Consider the following 24975-nt stretch of genomic DNA (forward strand, 5'->3'; position numbering starts at 1 on the left):
TTTGGTCTTCTATTTAGGTCTTTGATCCCTTTTGAATTAGTCTTTGTGTATAGTGTGAGGTATGAGCTGTTTCATTTCTTTACAAATAGACATCCAGTTTTGTCAACACCATTTGTTAAAAAGACTCATTTTCCCATTGAATGGACTCTGGGCCTTTGTTGAGGATCAGGTGACCACAGGTGGATGGATTTACTTATGGGTTTACAATTCCTTTCATTTGGTTAATGTGTTTGTCATTGAACAAGTACCAGGCTGTTTTGACTACCATAGCTCTATAGTAGTTTCTCAGGTTTGGTAGTGTGAGTCCTCTTACTATATTCTTCTTCTTCAATAGTGCTTTACTTCTCCGTGGCCTCTTTCCTTTCCACATAAAGTTAATGACTAGTTTTTGCATCTATTTAAGGAATGCTATTGGCATTTGGATTGGGATTGCATTGTATTTGTAGATTGCTTTGAGGAGAATTGACATTTTCACAACACTGAGTCTACTTCTCCATGAGCATGGTATGTTTTTCCATCTATGTAGGTTGGTTTCTTACAATAATATTTTGGTTTCAGCAATAATATTTTGAAGTTTTCTTTGAATAGGCCTTTTATGTGCCTGATTAGATTTAGTCCTAAGTATTTTTAGGGGCTATTTTTATTATAAATGATATTGCTTTCTTGATTTCCTTTTCATAGTTCTTTTTATCGGTGTATAGGAATCCAACTGATTTTTCTATGTTTATCTTGTATCCTGCTACTCTGCTGAATCTATTAGTTCCAGCGGTTTTCTTGTGGAGTCTTTTGGGTCCTGCATGTATTCATGATATTAGGGAAGTTTTCTGTCACCAAATCTTCAGTGATCCTCTCTGTGTTTTCTATTTTCTCCCCCAGTTCTAGAACTATGGTCACATGCAAATTTTTGCTTTTGATTGTATCCCACATCAGTCTCAGGGTTTCTTCATTCTTTACTCTAGTTTTTCCTCCAAGCAAAGTGGTATCCAAGGATTTGTCTTCAATTTCACTGATCTTGTCTGCTATTGTTTCAAATCTGCTCCTAAAACCTTCTAATGCACTGTCCATTTCTGAAATATTGTTTATCTTTTAGACTTCAAATTGCTGTTTTTGTATGATTTCTAGTTGTGTATTCATTTTGATATTTTGTTCCTGTATTAATTTCCTGAATTCTTCCATTGCTTTGTCTATGTTTTCTCTGTATTTTCCATGATTTTGTCTGTTTTTTTTCCCTCATTTTATTCTGTATTTTCCATCATCTGTTTCCTAATTTCCTCGAGACCCCTCAGTATTAGAGTTTTGAATTCCCTATCAGGTAGTCCCAGTACCTTTTCCTCTACCAGGAGGTCATCTAGTGTTTTGTTTCTATCATTTCTGGAGCTATCATTTTGTACTTTTTTATATGTTTTGATGCTGCCTGCTACCTCTGGGACATTCAGGAATTATTTTCTTTGATTATTGATTGTAGATTTGTTTGCTTCATCCTGCTTTTTTTATTTGGTTATGTCTGGGCAGGTGGACTGGGTTTATTTTGTAGCTTCCTTATCTGTGGGCATGATTGTTCTCACCACCTTGTCCCGGAGGGCCAGCCACTCAGCTGTGGTGCAGCAGGGCAGGACTAGCTGGGGGGAGAGGTGGTGATAGGTAATTTGTGGCATGAACTGGGGCTGATAGAGTGGGGCAAGGGAGCAGTGCAAGGCAGGGACCGGGAGCCTGGGAGTCCCCATGCAGCTGCTTAGGCGTGCAGTGCTCAGTGTGTGGTGCAGATAGGCAGGAATGAAGGCAGAGGATATGGTGTGTGGAGCTAAGTGGGTAAGAGAAAGAAGAGAGAGAAACAAAAGCAAAAAAAAAAAAAACTTTAATAAAGAAGGAAAAAAGGTGGTAAATGTATATAAAATATCAGCACAGTAATATTCAGTGGGTGGGGGTGAGGCTGACACAGCAAGGCTGCGCGTCAGTGGCTGTCAAGCCAAACCATGCAGCTCGGTCTCTAGAGAAGGGGTGTGGGCAGAGTGCAGGGCTAGGTGGGTGGGAGAAAGGAAAGGAAAGAAGGGGAGAGAAGAAACAAGAAAAAATGAAACAAAAAGAACAAACCAAAATAAATATCATGCTGAGGAGGCCAGGCATTGGGGGTAGGATGAAACTGAGGTGGCAGTGAGCTGATGCCTCTCTCAACATGTGGCACAGCGCAGTCCATCAGGAAAGGGTAGAGGTAGTGCAGGGCCCAGGTAGGAGGGAGAAAAGGAAAGGTAAAAAAAAAAAAATTAAAAACATGGCACTGAGGGAGCCAGCCTGATGGTATAGACCCAGGGAAGCTCTGTGCCAGAGGCTCTCTAGCCTAGCAGGACAGCACAGCCCATCAGGAAAGTGAGGGTGGCACACATGGCTAAGTGGGTGGGAGAAAGAAAAGGAAGGAAGGGAGATAGAGACAAGAAACAACAAAAACAAAAATGACTGAGGAAGCTGGTTGGTGACTGAAGTTCAGATCCAGGAAGGCCATGTACCAGAGACTCTCTAGCTAAGTGGTGCAGCATGGTCCTTCAAGAAGGGGCAGGGGTGGACACACAGGGCTAGATGGGCAGGAGAAATGAAAGGAAGGAAGGGGGAGAGGGAGAAAAAAAAGAATGAAACAAACAAACTAAAAAAATATGACTCTGAGATAACCAGTTGCTAGGGGTAGCATAGAACCGGGGAAGCCATGTGCCAGTGGCTCTGTAGCTAAACAGTGTGGTAAGGCCCTTCGAGAATGAGCAGGGTCAGTGCATGGGGCTAGGTGGATGGGAAACAGGAAAGGAAGGACAGGAGAGAGAGAGAGAAGAAAAAACACACAAACAAAAAAAATGGACCAGATCCATAGACACATCCAAACTCTCCAAGGGACCACATTGCTGGACCACAGGCTGTGGCAACCACGGTCTCAGGGAATATCTAGATCAATTGGCATAACAATGTGTATAGAGAAAATGCTCCACATTCTACTTTGGTGAGTGGCATCTGGGGTCTTGAAGGCCTGTGAGCAGCCATCTAGGACACTCCACTGGTCTCACCCCTTCGGGAACAAGGAAGAGTGAGGAAAACTAAAGACAGGGGAAAGGTTAGTCCAAACGACTAATGGACCACATCTACCACGTCCTCAACCAGACTGAGTCCAGTAAAACTAGATGGTGCCCACCTATCACACTGGCTGCTCTGGCAGGGATAACAATAGAGTGTCCTAGACAGGGCTGGAGAAAAATGTAGAACAAAATTCTAACTCGAAAAGAAAGACCAGAGTTGCTGGCCTGACACAGACTGGAGAAACCCTGACAGTATGGGCGCTTCTAAATCCAAAGATAATTAATCATAGATTAAGTGGAATCTGCAGATGCTGGAAAAGAAAAAGAAAGCAGAAATCTGAGAGTACAAATTAGGATGGAGCCAAGGTTTGCCTTTGAAGGATCTGCCAACCCTTGAAGGCCAGGAGCCTAGGTTTTCACATATGAACAAAGTCTGGGGTCCAGGAGAATGGATGGTGGAGGGTAAGATTTGAGGCCACCTCACCTCCCCACCACCCTCATAAATCCATGAACAAAAAGGTAAAAACTGAGTGAATGAACTGAAAAATACCCACAAACAAAGGGAGATGGTGAGGTGCAGACTGGTCTCAACCTTGGCTCTGGGGGGAAGAGGAGGAAAAAATAGAAGAAAAACCTTGTTTCCTGAAAATCCCAATTACAGTCTGCATTCACATGAATATGGACCTGGAATTCACACTACCTATGTGGTCAAGGGAGCCTCAGTGGTGTAGCAGTTAAGAGATACAGCTACTAACCAAGAGGTCAGCAGTTCCAATCCACCACCTACTCATTGGAAACCCTAAGGGGCAGCTCTTCTCTGTCCTATAGGGTCACTCTGAGTCAGAATAGACTCTGTGGCAAATAGGTTGTTGTTGTTATTTTGTTATACAATTCATAAGAACCCATGGTAGTGCAGTAGTTAAGTACTGAGGTGCTAACCAACAGGTCAGTGGTTAGAACCCACTAGCGGCTCCACAGGAGAAAAATGTGGTGGCCTTCTTCTGTAAAGATTACAGGTTTGAATCCCTACGTGGCAGTTTTACTTTTTCCACTAGGGTTGCTATGAATCAGAATCAATTCGATAAAACAGGTTGGTTTGTTTTTTTGTTTTTGTACAATTTATAAAACCCCAAGCCAAAAATTTATTTATATTAGAGGCAAAACAATTCCTTCAGTTCAAAATGAGAATTCTGCTACTGTAACATGAAAATTGCTAGTCTTGATAGAAGAGAATTTGAGTAATGTAGGAATATCTCTTTCTTTACCTTTCTACACTTTTCTATACCCTCTCTTTAAAAATCCAGCCATGGTTTTTAAAACCTCTCAGAGCACCTTGGCTCCACAGGACCAGACCAGCCATGCTACCTGGGCTGTACCAGGGTGGGCAAAAAGAAACCCAGTGCACATTTTCACAAACAAGGCAACAACATATCAGCCAGGTTCAGTGCCCCAGGATGCTCAGGGACCTGGCCTTGAAACAACAGGGAGAAATGGGAAAAGATCTAGATACACTGCAATCATCCTCCTTCACTTTGGCCATCACCAGGAACGAACAAGAGGAGAAGCAGTTCTCAAAATATTCAGCTCTCAAGGCTCTGTGTTAGTGTTTTAGGCTGCGTTCTTGAAAGAAGCAAAACCAGTGAACTGTGTGTGTGTGTCTGTGTGTGTGTGAGTGTACAGTGAGAGATTTATCCCAAGGAAAATGGCTAATGTGTGTGTAGAGGCTGGCAAGTACTGAGTCCATTGGTCAAGCATCAAGCTGGAGGCATCTCCTGACTCACATACCTGGAGGGGCTGAGGAACCCAAGATTAGCAAGTAAGATGGCAGGCCTCTGGCTCACAAGCTGCAGAGGCCTACAACCTCCAACAAAGGCAGGTAAGACTGCAGGCTGGTGATTCACAGGCTGGAGAGTATGACAAATCCCAAAAATGACAGGTAAACTGTTAACTCAAGTCTCAAGAACTGGAGGTCAGATGATGAGGAGCCAGACATAGGATCCAAAGCAAAAGCATTGCTGGAACATCCATTTTATATACTGGAGGCAGGCCACACCAGCAAGGAAACTCCCTTTCAACTGATAGGTTGCTCACAGCAGATTTCATCGTGGAGGACGTTAAATCATTACATAACTGACAAAATACATCATTACTGCCAAACCACTGGGAATCATGGTCCAGCCAAACAGGCACATAACCTTATGCACTGCAACCCACCTCTTCTCAACATGGCACCTATACACATCTCTTTAAACTATACATAATCTTCAAATAAAGACAATTATGAAGTCATACTTGCATGTAACATAATACAACTAACATGTACAATGAAAAACACACTAGATCCATTTACATTTCATATTTTATAAGTGAAGAAAACAAAAATACTTGATGCACACGTACAAGGAAGAAATACCCATAAAAATTACAGTCCTCTTTTCTGCAACTGGACATGTGGTCGTAGCTGGTATTTAGAACCACCTTCTTCCACCAACTGTTCCATATTCCCTTTGCCTTAAGCAGGCACCTCAGTTGGTCATGGTTCTTTGCCTGATGTGGTGAACGAAACCTTCATTCATGAAGAGTATGGACCATTACTAGTCATGTAGGATTTGGGTTGCTGTGGTTTTCCATTGACTTTAATCACAGGGTATGGTACCATTAAGAAACATCCTAAGGGATCTTCTTTATTCCAGACATACTCTTCTTTATGTCTATTATGTAATATCAACCAGATCTCCTCATGGTAATCCAGATCAATCACACTAGCCAACACAGTAACTTCCTTCTTTGCCTGTTGAACAAGAGGCATGAGGAACCCAAAGTGGCGGGGTAGATTTCTTAAGTCCAGTTCAATGGAATCATTGTGTGTCTCCTGCTGGAAGCATTCCTTCCTTTGGAACTAAGACCTCCACCTGTGAAGCACAGGGTCATGGGGACAGGAAGCAAACATTTTGCTAATGGATCACTAGGGATAATACTGGTGCCATCCCCATTTCCATTTCTTGATTGACGGACCCATGAATCCTGGCTATGGGAAAAAGAGCACCATATATTGGACCTTGGTTTAGTGCATATACAGGCTCCTAGAGAACATTGCTCCAACCCTGCAAGGTATTGCCACCTAGCTGGCTCAATAACTGTGTCTTTAGGAGGCCATTCCATCATTCTATCAAACAAGTTGCTTCAGGATAGTGGGGAACATGGTACGACCAGTGAATTCCATTAGCATGGCCCATTACCACATTTCATTTGCTGTGAAGTGAATATCTTGATCTGAGGTGATAATCTGTGGGATACCACGACAGTGGATAAGGCATTCTGTAACACCATGGTTGGTAGTTTTGGCAGAAGCATTGTGTGCAGCAAAGACAAATCTGTATCCAGAGTAAATGTCTATTCCACTAAAAACAAAACCCTCCCCTTTCAATGATAAAAGCCATCGAATGTAATCAATCTGCCACTAGGTTGCTGGCTGATCACCTCAAGGGATGGTGCCATATCGAGGAATCAATACTCGTCTCTGCTGCTGGCAGATTGGGCACTCAGCAGTGGCTGTAGCCAAGTTGGCTTTGGTGAGTGGAAATCCATGTTGCTGAGCCTATGTATGAATTCCATCCCTGCCCCCATGGACACCTTGTTCATGAGCCCACTGGACAGTGATGGGAGTAGCTGGGAAACAGGATAACTGGTTTCCACAGAACCCATCATCCTATCCATTTGATTGTTAAAATCCTCCTCTGCCAAGGTCACACTTTGATAAGCATTTATGTGAGACACAGATACCTCACATCTTTGGCCCATTCAAAGAGGTCAGCCCACATACCTCTTCCCCATACCTCCTTGTCATCAATTTTCCAATGATGTTCCTTCAGAATCTCTGACCATCCAGCCAAAACATTAGTCATAGCCCATTAGTCAGTATACAATCACACATCTGGTTATTGATCTTTCCAAGAAAAGTGAACAACTAGGCACACTGCTCAAAATTCTGCCTATCCATAGGGTTTGTCTTCACCACTATCCTTCAGAGAGGTCCCAGAAAGGGGACACAGTGCTGCCACTGTCCACTTTCAAGTAGTGCCTGCATGTTGTGAAGAACCATCTGTAAACCAGACACAAGATTTCTCTTCTTCAGTCAATTGATCATAAGGAACTCCTCTTTAGGCCATAGGTGCAGACCGGTAAAGAACAGGTAATGTGACAGGAGTGGAGACCATGGGCAGTTGGGGCATGCAATGTACTTGTGGCTTCAGTTCCTGCTTAGGCCCGATCTCATGTATACCGCTTCCATTTAATCATGAAGTCCTGCTGTGCACTTCCTACTTTATAACACTGTGGATCAGACCACACTCACTTCATGATGGGCAGCTCAGGCCACATGGTGATTTGGTGGCCATGGTTAAGGGTTCAATCTCTACTAAGGCTGTTTCTCAAAAGGAGAATCTGCAGAGGATAGCAGGGCTTTCCTCTAAAAGCCTAAGGGTCTGCACTGTGACTCACCAACAGGACCCTGTCAAAGACTCCAGATAGCATCTCAATCTGCCACTGACACTTCAGAGCCATTGGAGCAGCTGAATCATATGGCCCAAGTGGCAGAGCAGCTTGCACAGCATCCTGAACCTGTTGTAGAGCTTTCCCTTATTCTTGGCCCATTTCAAAACTAGCAGCTTTATGAGTCAGAAAAAATAGGCCAGACTAGCACAACCTAATGAGGGTTAGGATGCCTACAAAATCCAAAGGCATTAACCAGGTGTGGTATCTTCTTTCCAGTTGTAGGAGGGTCCAGATGCAAGATGCATCCTTCACTTCAGAAACAATATCTGGCCATGCCCCACACCACTGGACCCCTAGATATTTCACTGAAGTAGAAGGCACCTGAATTTTCTTGTTTAATATCCCACCCTCTGGCATGCACATGTCTTGCCAATAAGTCTAGAGTCATTGATACTTCTTCCTCAGTAGGTCCAATCAGCATGATGTCATCAGTGTAATCGATCAGTTTGACATCTTGTGAAAGGTAAAGGCAATTAAGCTCCCTGTGGAATATTTTGGCATAGGGCTGGAGAATTGATACACTTCTGGACTAGGACAGTGAAGGTACACTGCTAGCCTTGCCTTCAAAACAGGCATGGTGAAAAAGGCATTAGCCAGATCAATAGCTGCATACCAGGTACCAGGAGATGTATCAATTTGCTCAAGTCATGAAACCACATCTGGAACAACAGCTACAGTTGGAGTCACTACCTGGTTAATTCTTTGATAATCCAATGTCATTCTCCAAGATGCATCTGTTTTTTGCACAGGACAAACAGGCAAGTTGAATGGGGTTGTGGTGGGAATCACCACCCCTGCATCCTTCAAGTCCTTGATTGTAGCAGTAATCTCTGAAATCTCTCCAGAAATGCAATGTTGCTTTTGGTTTACCATTTTCCAAAACAGGGGCAGTTCTAATGGCTTCCACCTAGCATTTCCTACCACAATAACCCTTACTCCACTTTTCAGGGATCCAGTGTGAGGGCTCTGCCGGTTGCTGAGTATATCTATTCTAAGTATGCATTCTGGAACAGGGGAAATCAATATAGGATGTGTTCGAGGGTCCATTGGACCCTCTGTGAGATGGACAGTAGTTAAGATTCCATTAATAACCTGATCTCCATATGTCCCCACTCTGACTGGGCCACATACCATTTTGGATCTCCTGGAATTAGTATCCACTTCAGAGCCAGGATCCAGTAATCCCCCAAAAATCTAATTATTTCCTTTTCCCCAATGAATAGTCATTTTGTAAAAGGCCATCAATCCCTTTGGGGAAGGTCAGGGAGAATGTTAACAGTATTAATTTTGGAAGTGCAGTGAAGCCCTTCCTCAAGGGGACCTGGCTTCCTCCTCATTCAAGGGGTTGTAGTTCCGTAAACTGGCTCATGTCTGGGAATTGACTGAGGTGCCGTGACTCTCTATTCCGGCAATTCCAGTCAGACTACAGTTCACTTGACATAGAAGTATTCCACTAGTACATTTCAAGTAAATTTTTCCCATCTATTTCACTCCTAGGAACACAATGACTAAGTAGCCAAGGCCGTAAGTTCATATGAGTCAGACTATTCTGATAAAGTTTTGACTCTGCTGTTCATTATGGTAATCACTTCCACCTTGTCTTCATCAAATGAGGTCTGCCACTTGACCTCTACCACCACAGGGTCCAATGAGCCCCATTATTATTAGGTGTCTTATTTCAGTTAGATCAATTACTACTGCCAAATTGAAGTTACATAAAAGAGTGATCACAGCAGTCTTCAAGGATGCTGGGGTTCCCGTTACAAATTTGTTCCTCATCATTGTGGTAAAAGATGTGTCACTCCACATGCGGGTCTGTGGGACTAACCTCATAAATCCACTCTAACATGCCCATTTACGTAAGACTTTAGATACATTATCCTACAGTAAACCAAGGCAGGTCTGGCACATCAACTTGATTTAATGTAGGCTACCTCACGACCTACACTTCAGGAAACCAACCAAATAAGCTATTGAATGAAGAATCTGTGCTTAGTGGACACATATCAATAAAAACACACTGATCCAAATTTATGTTCTTTGCTCCATTATCCCAGACCCTTATTAGCCATTCCCACACATATTCCCCAGGCTTCTGTTTGAACTTATTAGAAAACTCATACAATTCTTTTGGGCTATAGCATACCTCCTCCTGGATCATGCTTCATACTTCACCTTTCAGAGCTCGCTGGGACATAAACTTTTTTTTTATAGGTCTAGAAACCAAAATGGGTGGTGGTGATGTGTTCTGAGAACATACAGCAATGTCTTAGAAGGCATCTGCCTCAGGTGATGACACAGGCAATGACTCAGAACCTCTGCGGGAGATGACAGAGACAAAGACTTTCAAACACAGCTGGATTAATCTCATCACATAGTGGTAGAGGAGCTAATGGTTTTACTGGGGAGGGTGGCTTAGCAGACAAAGATGGAGTAATCTCTTCAGATGGGAGTAAGAGAGCTGGATCTGTTGGCAGGAGTGATTCAACAGAATTTAGGGGATCAGTGTCCTCAGCTTCCTGGTTATCTGCCCATGTATCCCCTCCGAGGTTCAGGATTTCATTTCTTTCCAATCAATGCTCTCACTTTAACTTCAGATACCACTCGAGGTTGGGAATTCAGTTGGCATTGTATTTCAGCCACTCTTACAATAAGATTCTGTGTTTGGTATTTGGCAATATCAGCTCTATTACTACAAGAAATAAGGCTTTCTGTCAAGGCACAAGTAGAAATTTTGAGGACATTTATGCAGTGCTTGAGCTCTGATTCTGAAGCCCTAAGTTCATTTCTTTCTTACACCACTTTGTCTAACAAAAGGAAGACCAACCAACCAGCTTCCTTATACTTCTGATTAGGACAGAAGAGCAGAAGTACAGCAAACATGCCATCACCAAGAGCCTCACCTTTCACCAATACCTGATCTATTGGTGATGATGTTTTGCATATTTCTATTCCCACCTCATGCCATGAATTAGCGGTGTCCTCTTTACTACTGGAGGCAGAGCCAGCAGCATCTTTAAGACTAACCAGACTTGAGAACAAATTCAGGAAACTCATCTTTAGAATTTTGTTTCTGTATACCCACCCTCAGTTCCAGTACCTTAGGCTGGGTTCTCTAGCAAAGCAAAACCAATGAAGCATATGCATACAGAGAGAGATTTATCTCAAGGAAATGGCTCATGTGGTTGTAGAGGATGGCAAGTTTCCAGTCTGTTGGTCAGGCATCAGGCTGGTGGCTTGTTCTGATTCACATAGCCATGAGTGCTGACAAGTCCAATATCGACAGGTAAGATGGCAGGGCACTGGCACACAGGCTGCAGATGTGACAAATCCCAAGATAGGCAGGTAAGCTGCTAGCTCAAGCTCCAAGAACCAGTAGTCAGATGATGACGAGTCAAATGCAAGATTCAGAGTGAGAGCTGTGCTCAATATTCACATATATACTGGATGCTCATTGTATACAGGCCACACACCCAAAGAAATGCCCTTTCAAGTAATTGCCTGCTCATAGCGAATCTCATCATGGAGTTGATTACATCATTACAGAACTGCCACATTACTTTTATTACATGACTAAAAAACTACACCATAACTGCCACTCCACTGAGAATCATGGCCCATCCAAGTAGACACACAACCCTAACCTTCACAGTTAGGAAAAGGGACATAAAAAACCATGGGTTGCAGGTGATACATGAGGGGATAGTCCTAAACCTACCTCCTTTTTTGCCCTGTATACTGGAAAAACAAAAGCCTAGTGTATTTTTCTCTGGGTTACCCTAATAGCAATTATGAGCTAAGGCCATCATGTCCAATTAAGGCTATGACCAGATGTTTTTCTCCAGTTGAAGGGAAGAAACATTGCCTATCTATAACATTGTAACCATATGATGATTTTAAAAGGTTTTTCTTTACCGGTGAATATATTAGGAGTCGGACTGAAAATCCAGAGGAGAAGGCTCCCTTGGACACTCTTCAAGAGAGGAGTTACTACTGGAAACAAGAAACTGTGCTTTTTGTGTTCACACATGAAACACACTTTGACTACTCCCATGCACAATTTCACTTCATCTCCAGGACTGCTTACCTTGAGACAATATTAAAAGATTAACCTTATACAGAGTACATATATTCTCTGAACATTATGAAATTTAATTAGAAATCAATAGCAAAAATATACCTGAGAAAAAAATGATTAAACAGTACATATCTCTATAACAAATGCTTCAAAGAAGAAGAAATGATAGAGAAAATTGGGAGATATTTTGAATTGAAAAGTAATGAAACTACAACAGTAATCTATCCTGTGAAAATAATACAATACAAAAATCTGGACAAAAAGTATTAAATAAAAGTGATAGTCATAGTATTACTAATACTGATGAATCATTGGAAAGTTGACACAATTTTAATGTTCAACAGTTGGAGAAAACTTTAAGAAATAGGATGTATCTCTAGTTTGGTGAGTAGTGTCTGGAGTCTTAAAAGCTTGTGAGTGGCCATCTAAGATTTATCTATTGGTCCAATCCCATGTGCAGCAAAGGAGAATGATGAAAACCAAAGACACAAGGAAAATACCAGCCCAAAGGACTACATGAACCAGAGGCTCCAGCACCCTACCCCAGAAGAACTAGATGGTGCCCAGCTACCACCACAGAACACTCTGACAAGGATAACAACAGAGAGTCCCGGATCAAACAGGACAAAAATGTAGAACAAAACTGAAATTCATGAAAAAAGACCAGGCTTACTGGTCTGACAGAGACTGGAGGAATCCCCAAGACTATGGCCCCTGAACATTGCTAACCCAGAACTGAAACCACTCCTGAAGCCCACTGTTCAGATAAAGATTAAACACGCCTATGAAACAAACAATAACACACGTGAGCAATGTGTTTCTTAGGTTAATCAAATATACGAATTCAAATGGACTACTCCTACCCAAAAGAAAGATGAGAAGGCAAGAAAGGACAGGAACTGGTCGAATGCACACAGAAAACCCAAGGTGGACAGGGGGAGCAAGCAGTCGCATTCTGAGGATTGCAACCGATGTCACAAAAGTATAGGTGTATAAAATTTTTAATGAGAAAATAACTTGAGCTGTAAACTGTCACCTAGAGCACAATAAAATTTAAAATGTATACATGATAAATCCCTGAAGAAATATATTCATTGCCAAAAATAGAGCTCACATTATAACGACAAGCTAAACAACATTTTATAACATGGTATGTTGAGTATGATCTCACTGAAAGAAAATTTCCAGATGACATGCTTCTTTCCTAATCTCTGAATGGTGGAGTGTTATCAGTTAGCTATTGCTATATAACAACCACAATATCTCATCGGCATTATTTGTTCCTTATAAACCTACAACTTGATTGTGGCACTCATCTTGTTGTGCTGGGGTGGGTGTTCTTCAGAATCTGCTTCACACATGTTCATTGTGAGAATCAGTTGGGAGGGACAACAGTTATGAAAGAGAAGCTCTTGTCAAGGCAATGGCAGAACAAGAGGGCAAGCCCCACTATGCAAACACAATCCAAACCTCTGCTTACATCACATCTGCTAATATCTCATTGGCCAAATGGGTCACATTGCTGAGCTCAGTATCATTGGGCAGAGAAATATACTCTATGAGACCATGGCAAGAGCATGGACAGAGGAATGAAGAATTGGGACCAAAAATGCAAACTACCACATTAAAGCATAGTATTCCTTTTTTCAAATGTTTTTCACATTCCAAATTTGCAGCAATAAATATGAGTTCCTTCAAGAGTCAGAAAAAGAAAAGAGTATTTGTTGAAATAGATAAACACGCACAGAAATGTTTGTTGGATTGGATTGAAAATTATTGCCTTTCTGGTACTCTCAGCTATCAAGGCCTCTGACCTCACCACAGCCTGAACCAAACAGAGGTAGAGGTGATATGTCCACAGCATGAGCACAGATTAAGAGGACAAAATGTCACTCTGTGTCTGCAGGGTTGGGACCCATATTGATGTACCTGAGATCATGGATGCCTCACTCTCCTTCTTCTATCCCATAAGTCCTCTGTGATTAGATCCTCTTGTTTTTACCACTGCAATGTTCTCTATTCCATCCTCTTCTAAAAGAATCATTCTTAAATGCCCTTTATACAACTTTAAAACAGGGGTACTAGATATATATGGAGCAGAGAGAGAGAGACATGTATTACTGAATATGCACATACAATCTCTCTAGGATTCATAAGAAACTGCAACAACTGTTCCTTCCAGGAAGGAGAATTTAGGAAGGGAACGATTACACAGGAGGATGACATGTTTTCATTACATAACTTGACATATACTGTTTATTTTTTTAATATGTACAAGAATTGGCCAAAATACATTATTTTTTAAATAATAGTGATGAGCCCATTTTTCTCATGACTAAGCAGAGTCCAGGAAGATGAAATAATTCGCTTAAGGTCACTCAAAAACTAGAGGAAGTGCTGATAACAAGACGAAGGAATTTCAGGAGGGAGAGAACCAGGATTTATTGAGCACCTCACCCTTGATGTTCTCAAAAACTCCACTAGATCAGGAATGTTTTCTCAAGTTAAAAATAAAGAAATTCATATTCAGAGACATTAAGTAAATTGCCCAAAGTCACAAAACTACTAACCTACTGGGAGAAAAAAATATATATATATGCCTAGCAACTCACTGTTTACTACCTACTTTATACCTCACTCACCTGACACTCACCCCACAGTTCTCAGATATCGGTTCTCTTTTACCATTCTGTGATGACTAAAGCCAAACCTTCCCCCAACACTCTTAGTTTTATGAACTGTGTCACACTAAAAGATAAAACTGAACACTCATCCAAACGTCCCATTTTTCCCAAAAGAAGATAACTTTCCAAAGGAATAGCCCATAAGTTAAAGACTCTCCCCAGCACTTAATATATTAGAGATTTAAAAAAAAAAAATTCATTACTAATAAATCATTTAGATCAAAGTATTCCAATGCATTACATAAAGTTGCACTTCTCTTTCACACCACTGCAGAATTATAAACCAGACCAGAGTTGCACTCTTTTTCTTCCATGTATACCTATATGAGAAGTGCTATCTGTTGTTGTTGTGTGCCATCGAGTCTATTCCAACTCATACCAATCCTATAATACAGGGTAGAACTGTCTCACAGCTATCTGTAGTGCCTTAAGTTTCAATGGAAATTACCTCTTCTGCTTAGTGTTGCCCTGATCACTAAATAAACCAAATCAGTTGCCATCAATTCCAACTCATGGTGACGTGACGTGTATCAGAGTAGAACTGTGCTCCATAGGGCTTAAGATGACTGATTTTTAGAAGTAGGTCCCCCAAGTTTTTTTGGTTTTTTGAGGCACCTCTAGGTGGACTGGAACATACAACCATTCAGCAAGCAGCCCAATGTGTTAACTAGTTGTACCACCCAGAGGCTCCAATAAGTAACTAAACCAAAACCAAACCAAACCCACCGCCCTCGAGTGGATTCCTACTCATAGCAACCCTAGAGGACAGAGTAGAACTGCCCAACAGAGCTTCCAAGGAGAGCTGGTGGATTTCAACTGCCGACCTTTTGGTTAGCAACTGTAGCACTTAACCACTATGCCACCAGGGTTTCCAACTAGATCCCCCAAATTACTTACTGCTCTTTAGAGCCTACAGACCCTTACTTAATTACCCCGTTCCACAAAATTTCTCAGTCATGGTTCAAACAATCAAACTAATTTTTGAGAGCTCTAAATTCTGACTCTCTTAGTCTTGAACTATATGTGACTTTCTGCTCATCATCTTTAGAACCCTTAAACCTGTAAAAGTACTAATACATAAGTCTGGGACCCTAGGGTTCCTTCCACACACAACCTCAGGATCGTCCATGCTTACTGCTATCTGGAGCTTAATATACTAGCCTCCCACACACCCCAATCTTCATACGCTTCTCATGTCATTCAGATAAGATCAACTTAAGCAAAATTTTTGCCTTCTACCTTACTGAAAACAAAAAAAAAGTGATATCCAAAAATTATTTTTTGAAAAGTTACGTGACATTATTGTAAACAGAATCAGATTTTTAAAGTGTTAATGTATCATACCTTTAAAATGTAATCTGTGAGCATGTCAATGGAACAAGAAAATATGGCATAAATGAAAACAAAGTAGATTGGGATTCAAGGCCCTGAAGTCCAGGGCCAGTTGGGGCACCAAATACTTGTGTGTCCTTCGGGAGCATATGCAATATTTCTGAGTCTTCAATGTGTGGTCTGTTAAATGAGAAGGCTAGATTAAATGAATTGTATGGTGCACTAAAGATGACACAATCCTTGATTTTAGAAACAATCTGCATAAAATAAACAATCTTGGAATAATCAAGGTGGGGTGACAGTTAGGGAAAATAGGTCTGCACTAAACACTCATCCAAAAATAACAACATAAAATTCTCTTTCTGTTTAGGAGAGAAAACACTGGAGTTTGGATACCTCATTGAAAACACACACACACACACACACTAGTAAGCAAAGTATTAGATCCCCTTCTTCAAATATTGCTCCCTTCTCAAGAATATGTTTTTCTTCTCAAGGTTTTCCTCAGGGCAACTTTGACATCCTTATTCCTCAAGCTATAGATTAATGGCTTTAACAGAGGCACCACAATCGTATAGAACAGGGAGAACACTTTTCCTTGGTCAAGAGGCAAAATGGAAGGTGGTTTGAGATATACAAAAGCCCCAGAACCAAAGAAAGAAACCACAATTATGTGGGAGCTACAGGTACGAAAGGCTTTGGACCTGCCCTCAGTGGAGCTAATATGAAGAATGCTAGAGAGTATTAGAGCATAAAAGATGAAGATGGTGACAATGGGCATTCCAATGTCAATGGCTACAACAATAAATACCACCAGCTCGTTCACATGCGTGCTGTTACAGGAGAGCACAAGGAGAGGAAGGACGTCACACACGAAATGACTGACAAGGTTATGAGTAAAGAACGTGAGACTCATTATGCTCCCCGTATGGGCCACAGCACCCAAAAACCCCATCACATAAACACCTAACAAAAGGAGAAAACAAACCTGTGGAGACATGGTGACCGTGTACACCAATGGTTTACAGATGGCAACATAGCGGTCATATGCCATTGCTGACAGAATGAAGCACTCAGAGACAACAAAGAAGCAGAAGAAAAACAGCTGAGTCATACACCCTGTGTGCAAGATAATATTCTTCTTTGAGACAAAACTCATCGGCATTTTGGGGGTGATGGTAGTGGAGTAACAGAAATCAATTAAAGAGAGGTTAAAGAGAAAAAAGTACATGGGTGTGTGCAGGTGAGAGTTCAGCCCAATCAGAGTAATCAAGCCCAGGTTCCCCACCACAGTGATCACATAGAAGCAGAGAAACAGGAAGAAGAGAGGGATCTGGAGTCCTGGTTGGTCTGTTAAGCCTGCGAGGATAAACTCTGTCACAGAAGAGTTCTTGGTTGCCATTTTCCCCCCGGATACTCTTTGGTGATAACAGAAAAGGACTACTTAGAGGGAAAGAAATATCATCACTACCTTCCCAACATCTGTCCCCCCAGCCTTCTTGGGAATGAAATCCATACAGAGAGACTAAAATTACTAAAGAAAAGGGATCACTGTTTGCTATGGATCTGTCTTCCCAGCACCAAGTGATTTTAACTGTCCAGAGTACATATGAGGCTAAACTTTATCTCCATGGTGAAAGCTGGTGCTGCTGAGGAGAATGGTGGCCAAAAAAAAGGTGAATATCTTTTCTATGTCCCTCCCTCTTGTGTCTTTGCTTCAGTTGCTGAAACCTGGGGCTCTTCTCTGAAGAGAGGCCTGACAGGCAGAACTCACTGTGATTCTCATCAGAGCTTCCACCTCTGAATAAGGATCTGGATCAGAGCAAGAAGATGGCTAGTTAGTAATTTGGAGTAAGGCTGGTCTTGACGGAGGGTGAGAGCAGTTACGCAGTAGGGATTCGTTGTTACCATCAAATTTACACTCCAGGAGAATATTTAAAAAACAAAACTCATTACCGTAGCTACCAGCTAATAGCAACCGTATACTACAGAGTAGAACTGCCCAATAGGGTTTCCAAGGAGTGCCTGATTTTGGCCCGCCAATATTTTGGTTAGCAGCCATAGCTCTTAACCACTATGCCACCAGGTCTCCATGAGAATATAGTGAGAAGAATCAGAGAAGTCTCCTTTCTTGTCGGAGCCAGGAGTAGTGCAATTAATCCCTGGATACTGAATTTAACTGTGAGTAAATTACCACATGCACTCTTTTGTTTTCCCCAGAGCTCTTAGCTCCAGTGGCTATAGGTTTGATATTAATCTTTTAAAGCGAAGACTTATTTAGCAATTACTGTGAGAGGCTGTGCACTAAATGCTATGTGACAATATTATTATTATTATTTCACTGAGATTACATTACCAGCCCAAAGTCACAAAACTACTGGGTTGCGACCAGAAGGTAAACTCAGGCAGTCTGACTCCTATAGTTTGTGCTGTTACTGACAGATCAGGTTAGGCAGGCACTCCTCTTCCTTTAGTTAAACAGCCACAAAAAAAAGACTCTACTGTCTCTTAGCCACAATTGTTCTGGGAAGGGAAATGGCCCTAGTGAATAGATGACGGCTTTGGGTCAGAACGCTCTTCTCCCAGTTCTGATCAAATGATAAGAACCTCGGATTTATCTTGTAACTCTTTCTGCACTGAAGAACATGATGTCTAATTCCTTATTTACCCAAAGTTTCCTCTCTAGTTTCCAGGGAGAAGAGAGCTTCTTTCCCTAACCAGTGGATAACAGGTGATTTAAGTTTTGTTTTGAATTACAAATTCTGATAAAATGATTATTAAGACAGAGACTCCCTAAAGATCATTGCCTTAGAGATTACCTTCCCTAAGGAAGAAGAAATGTTTGTTTACACCCTTGGTATTGTTTGTTTTGGCTTTTATAGTCTTAATAATTTCATTCAACTAACAACTACTCAGCACTATTAAGAAAAAAATTATTGTGAAAAACATAATTATCATTACCAATTGTTGAGTGCACAATACTGTATCAGACACAATACCCTTATACTGACCCCTGGCACCATGATCCAAAAGCACTATACAAATGTAATCTTGTTTATTCCTCACAATAATTATACCCATTACAGAGGTAAGGGACTTAGAGAGACAATATGTTTCCAAGCCCACACTCATGCCTACACCTGTCTGACTTCAAGTCCCTTATTCTTAACCACCAGACTAAACTACCTCTTGATAAGAGCTACTGAAACCCATAAGGCAGAGTCCCTGCTTTCTTGGATCTGAAAGTCTCTAGGGAAATAGAAATAGAGGCATTATGACAAGCTAAACAACCTTTTACAACATGGTACATTGAGTATGATCTCACTGAAAGAAAATTTCCAGATGAGATGCTTCTTTCCTAATCTCTGAATGGTGAAGTGCATCAATTAGCTATTGCTGTATAAGAACCACAATATCTCATCGGCATATAATAACGAGCATTTCTTCCTTATATGTCTACGACTTGATTGTGGCGCTCATCTTTTTGTACATGGGTGGGTGTTCTTCAGGATCTGCTCCACGTGTGTTCATTGTGAGAATCAGTTGGCAGGAACAACAGTTATGAAAGAGAAGCTCTTCTCAAGGAAATGGCAGAAGCACAAGAGTGCAAGCCCCACTATACAAACACGATCCAAGCCCTGCTTACATCACACCTGCTAATATCTCATTGGCCAAATGGGTCACATTGCTGAGCTCAATAACAGTGGGCAGAGAAACACACTCCATGAGACCACAGCAAGGGCATGGCCACATAATACTACAGAGGAATGAACAATTGGGACCAAAAATGCATACTACCACCTTGAGGCATAGTATTCCTTTTTTCACACATTTTTTCACATTCCAAATTTGCAACAACAAATATGAGTTCCATCAAGAGTCAGAAAGAGAAAAGAGCATTTGTTGAAATAGATAAACATGCACAGAAATGTGTCCTTGATTGAAAACTCTTGCTTTTCTGGTACTCTCAGCTATCAAGGGCTCTGACCTCATCACAGCCTGAACCACAGGCAAAGGTAGTACACCCATAGGGTGAGGACAGATTAGGAGGACAAAATGTCACTGTGTGTCTACAGGGATGGGACCCATATTGATGTACCCGAAATCAAGGGTGCCTTACTCTCCTTCTTCTATCCCATACCTCTTCTGTGATTAGATCCTCTTGTTTTTACCACTGCAATGCTCTCTGTTCCATCCTCTTCTAAGAGAAACATTCTTAAATGCCCTTTATACAAATTTAAAACAGGGTCACTAGGTATCTGTATATGAAGTATAGAGTGAGACATATGTTACTGAATGTGCATATACAATCTCTGGAGGATTCATAAGAAATTGGCAACAACTGTTGCTTCTAGGGAGGGTAATTTAGAAACGGAATGACCAGATGGGAGGAAGACATGTTTTCCTTACATAACCTGGCTTACACTGTTTATTTTTTCAAAGTACACAAGAATAGGTCAAAATAAGTTATTTTTAAAATAAATTTAGAGATGAGCCCATTTTTCTCATGACTGAGCAGAGTCCCTGGAGATTAAATAATTTGCTTAAGGTCATGAAAAAGCTAGAGGAAGTGCTGATAACTAGATGAAAGAATTCCAGCAGGGAGGGAAATAGGATTTATTGAGTACCTCACACAATATTCTCAAAAACCCCATGAGGTCAGGAGTATTTTCTCACCTTTAAAAATAGATTTAATATTCAGAAACATTAAGTAATTTGCCCAAAGTCACATAACTACTAACCTACTGAGTCAAAATGCAAAACTTGGACTGGACTATGGGATGGAAAATGATGCTCGTAAAGATCGAGCTTCTTGGATGAAGTAGACACATGAGACTATGTTGGCATCTCCTGTCTGGAGGGGAGACAAGAGGGCAGAGGGAGACAGAAGCTGTCTGAATGGACACGAGGAGAGAGAGTGTAGGGAAGGAGTATGCTGTCTCATTACGGGGAGAGCAATTAGGAGTGTATAGCAAGGTGTGTATAAATTTTTGTATGAGAGTCTGACATGATTTGTAAACTTTCACTCAAAGCACAATAAAAATTAATTAATGAAAAAGTACAAAACATACAGTCTTCGCAAGACACGATTACAACCTACCATATAAGGTATGGCCTATTCACTGCAATCAACTGACACTCAATCCACAGGTCTCAGAAATCAGTTCTCTTTTACCATTCTCTGAAGACTAAAGCCTAACTTTCACCCAAGACTCTTAGTGTTATGATCTGTGTCATACCAAAGGCAAAACTAAACACTCAACCAAACCTTCCATTTTCCCAATAGAAGATAACTTTCCAAAGGAATTGCTCTTAAGCATCTCCACAACACTTAATACATCACTGATATTCAAAAAAACTTTACTACTTATAAATCATTCAGATCAAAGAGTTCCAATGTATAATATAAAGCTGCACTTCTCTGTACACAATGCTGTGGAATTATAAAACAGTCCTAAGATGAATTCTTTCTTTCCTATATACACTTACGTAAGAAGTACCACCTGCTGTTGTTGTTATAGTCATGTGCCATCTACTCGATTCTGACTCATAGTGACCATATAACACAGGGTAGAACTGTCTCATAACTATCCACAGTGCCTTAATATTCAATGGAAATTACCTCTTCTCCTTAGTGCTGCCCTGAAAAATAAATAAACCAAACCAGTTGCCGTCAATTCCAATTCATGGTGACTCCATGTGTATCAGAGTAGAGCTGTGCTACATAGGGCCTGAGATGACTGATTGTTAGGAGGTAGGTTCCCAGGTCTTTCTCTTGAGGCACCTCTGGGTGTATTGGAACCTACAACCTTTCAGTAAGCAGTCCAAAGTGTTAAATGTTTGCACCAATAACTAATTAAAAAAAAAACCAAAAACCAAGCCCATTGCCATCAAGTCGATTCCAACTCACAGCAACCCTATGGGACAGAGTAGAACTGCCCCATAGGGTTTCAAAAGAGGACCTTGTTGATTCGAACTGCCGATCTACTGGTTAGCAGCTGAATTCTTTACCACTATGATACTAGCTACAGCCCCAAGATTACTTACTGCTCCTTTAGAGCCTCCAGACCCTTAGTTGATTACCATGCACCACAAAACTTTTCAATCATAGCTCAAACACTCACACTAACCCTTAAGAAAAAGCTCTAAATTCTGACTGTCTATGTGACTTACGTATGTATAAGTCACTATATGTGAGTTTCCACTCATCATCTTTAGAACACTTAAACCTGTAAAAGAACTGATACATTAGACTGGGTCCCTAGGGTTCCCTCCATACACAACCTCAGGTATGACCATCCTTGTTCTTATCTGGAGCTTAATATACTAGACTCCCACACACCCCAATCTTCACACACTTCTCTTCTCATTCAGCCAAGATCAGCTTAAGAATTTTCATCTCCTACATTCTTGGAAAAGAAAAGAGGTAATGGCCAAAAATTATTTTTTGAGACGTTAAATGACATTATTGTAAATGGAATCACATTTTAAAGTGTTAGGGTATCATACTTTAAAATGCAATCTGTTGGGGTGCGCTGGAACAAGAAAACATGGCATAAACGAAAACAAAGTAGATTGGAATTCAAGGGCCTGGAGTCCACTGGCAGTTGTGGCACCAAGTAATTGTAGTCCTTGGGCAACATATGTAATATTTCTGAGTCTCCAGTGTGTGGTCTGTTAAATGAGAGGGCTACATTAAATGATATGTATGGTCCATTCAACATTAAACAATCTTAGATTTTTAGAAAAAATCTGCATAAAATAAAAAATGCTTGGTATAATCAAGGTGGGGTGAGAGTTAGAGAAAATGGGTCTGCATTAAACACTCACCCAAAAACAGAGACGAAAATTCTCTTTATGTTTAGGAAAGAAAACATTGCAGCTTGGATCCAACATTGAAAACACACACACTAGTAAACAAAGCATTAGATCTCCTTCTTCAAATACTGCTCTTTTCTCAAGAAAATGTTTTTCTTCTCAAGGTTTTCCTCAGGGCAATTTTGACATCCTTGTTCCTCAAGCTATAGATTAATGGGTTTAACAGAGGCACCACAATGGTATAGAACAGGGAGGACACTTTTCCTTGATCCAGAGGCAAAATGGAAGGTGGTTTGAGATACATGAAAGCTCCAGAACCAAAGAAAAGAGAAATCACAATTATGTGGGAGCTGCAGGTATGAAAGGCTTTGGACCTGCCCTCAGTGGAGCTAATATGGAGAATACTAGAGAGTATTAGAGTATAAGAGATGAAGATGGTGACAATAGGCATTCCGATGACAATGGCTACAACAATAAATACCACCAGCTCATTCACATAGGTGCTATTGCAGGAGAGCTCAAGGAGAGGAAAGATGTCACACAGGAAATGATTGACAAGGTTGTCAGCACAGAAAGTCAGACTCATTATGCTTCCCATATGGGCCATGGCACCCAAAAAACCCATCACATAGACACCTAACAAAAGCAGAAAACAGACTTGTGGAGACATGGTGACTGTGTACGCCAGTGGTTTACAGATGGCAACATAGCGGTCATATGCCATTGCTGACAGAACAAAGGACTCAGAGATACCAAAGAAGCACAAGAAAAAGAGTTGAGTCATACACCCTGCGTACAAGATGATGTTCTTCTTTGAGACAAAACTCATCAGCATTTTGGGGGTGATGGTAGTGGAGTAAGAGAAATCTATTAAAGAGAGGTTAAAGAGAAAAAAGTACATGGGTGTGTGCAGGTGAGAGTTCAGCACAATCAGGGTAATCAAGCCCAGGTTCCCCACCACAGTGATCACATAGGAGCAGAGAAACAGGAAGAAGAGAGGGATCTGGAGTCCTGGTTGGTCTGTTAAGCCTGCGAGGATAAACTCTGTCACAGAAGAGTTCTTGGTTGCCATTCTCCTCTCGGGCACTCTGTGGGGATAATAGAAAGGAACAACTTAGAGGGAAACAAGTTTCACCACTACCCTCCCATTATCGGCACCACCACCCCCGCCCCCGGGCCTTTTTGGGAATGAAATACACAAAGAGAGACTAAAATTACTGCAGAAAAGGCTTTACTGTTTGCTGAGGATCTGTCTTCACAGCACAAAGTGACTTGAAATGTCCAGAGTACATATGAGGCTAAACTTTGTCTTCAGGGTGAGTGCTGCTGCTGCTGTGGAGAAAAAAAAAGAGAAAGATAGCAAAACCAAGGTAAACGCCCTTTAGATCTTTAAGTCACTACCTTTCTATGTCCTGCCCTCTTGTGTCTCTGCTTCAGTTGCTGAAACCTGGGCCTCTTTTCTGAAGAGAGTCCTGACAGGCAGAAGTCACTCTGATTCTCATCAGAGCTTCCACCTCTGGATCAGGCTCTGGATCAGAGCAAGAAGATGACTAGTTGGTAATTTGGACAAATGCTGGTCTTGACAGACGTTGAGAGCAGGTACCCGGTAGGGATTCGTTGTTACCATCAAATTTACACTCCTTTAGAATATTAAAAAGAAAAACTCATTGCCGTTGAGTTCTTTCCAACTCATACCAACCCTATAGTACAGAGTAGAACTGCCCCATGGGGTTTCCAAAGAGTGGCTGATGATTTTGACCTGAATGCTCTTAACCACTATGCCACCAGGGCTCAATGAGAATATACGGGAGAAGAATCAGAGAAGCCTCCTTTCTTGTCAGAGCCAGTAATAGTGCAATTAATTTCTGCAGTGGATTTAACTATGAACAAATTATTGAATGTACTCTTTTGTTTTCCCCAGAACTCTTAGCTCCAGTGGTAGTACATTTAATAATAATCTTTTAAAGCTAACACTTATTTAGCAATTACTATGAGAGGCTGTGCACTAAATTCTATGTGACAATATTATTAATCCCATTTCACTGAGATTACATAACCACCCCAAAGTCACAAAACTACTGGGTTACTGCCAGAAGGTGAACTCAGGCTTTCTGACTCCCAAGGTTTGTGCTGTTACCTGATAGATGAGGTCAGGCAGGCACCTGTCTTCCTTCAGTTCAGAGCCACAGTGCTATGCTCTACTCTTAGACACAATTGTTCTGGGAGAGGAAACGGACCTAGCAAATAGATAACAGCTCTGAGGTCAGAACACTCTTCTCCCAGTTCTGATCAAAGATAAGAACCTGTAATTTATCTTGTAGCTCTGCACTGAAGAATATGATTTCCAATTGCTTATTTACCCAAAGGCTTCTCTCTATTTTCTGGGAAAAGAGAGCATCTTCCCCTAACCAGTGGAGAACAGGTGGTTTAAGTTCTGTTTTGAATTACAAATTCT

At 41.3% G+C, this 24975-nt stretch overlaps 2 protein-coding genes across 2 annotated transcripts; both read right to left on the bottom strand.

The window, feature by feature from the left end:
- Positions 1–16173: 16173 nt before the first annotated feature.
- On the bottom strand, positions 16174–17103 carry LOC126060119 (olfactory receptor 8B12-like). The gene has a single exon (XM_049856201.1). It carries the CDS (start codon positions 17101–17103, stop codon positions 16174–16176), a length of 930 nt encoding a protein of 309 aa, XP_049712158.1.
- Positions 17104–22659: 5556 nt separating this feature from the next.
- On the bottom strand, positions 22660–23592 carry LOC126060112 (olfactory receptor 8B12-like). Its single transcript, XM_049856200.1, has one exon. The coding sequence runs from the start codon at positions 23590–23592 to the stop codon at positions 22660–22662; it is 933 nt and encodes a 310-aa protein (XP_049712157.1).
- Positions 23593–24975: the final 1383 nt, after the last annotated feature.

This window comes from Elephas maximus, chromosome 17 (assembly GCF_024166365.1).
Source record: "Elephas maximus indicus isolate mEleMax1 chromosome 17, mEleMax1 primary haplotype, whole genome shotgun sequence".
Classification (NCBI taxonomy): domain Eukaryota; kingdom Metazoa; phylum Chordata; class Mammalia; order Proboscidea; family Elephantidae; genus Elephas; species Elephas maximus.

Bases quoted from the DNA above. Each gene is read 5' to 3' on its own strand.
- LOC126060119 (XM_049856201.1), bottom strand. From the start codon at position 17,103: ATGGCAACCAAGAACTCTTCTGTGACAGAGTTTATCCTCGCAGGCTTA.
- LOC126060112 (XM_049856200.1), bottom strand. From the start codon at position 23,592: ATGGCAACCAAGAACTCTTCTGTGACAGAGTTTATCCTCGCAGGCTTA.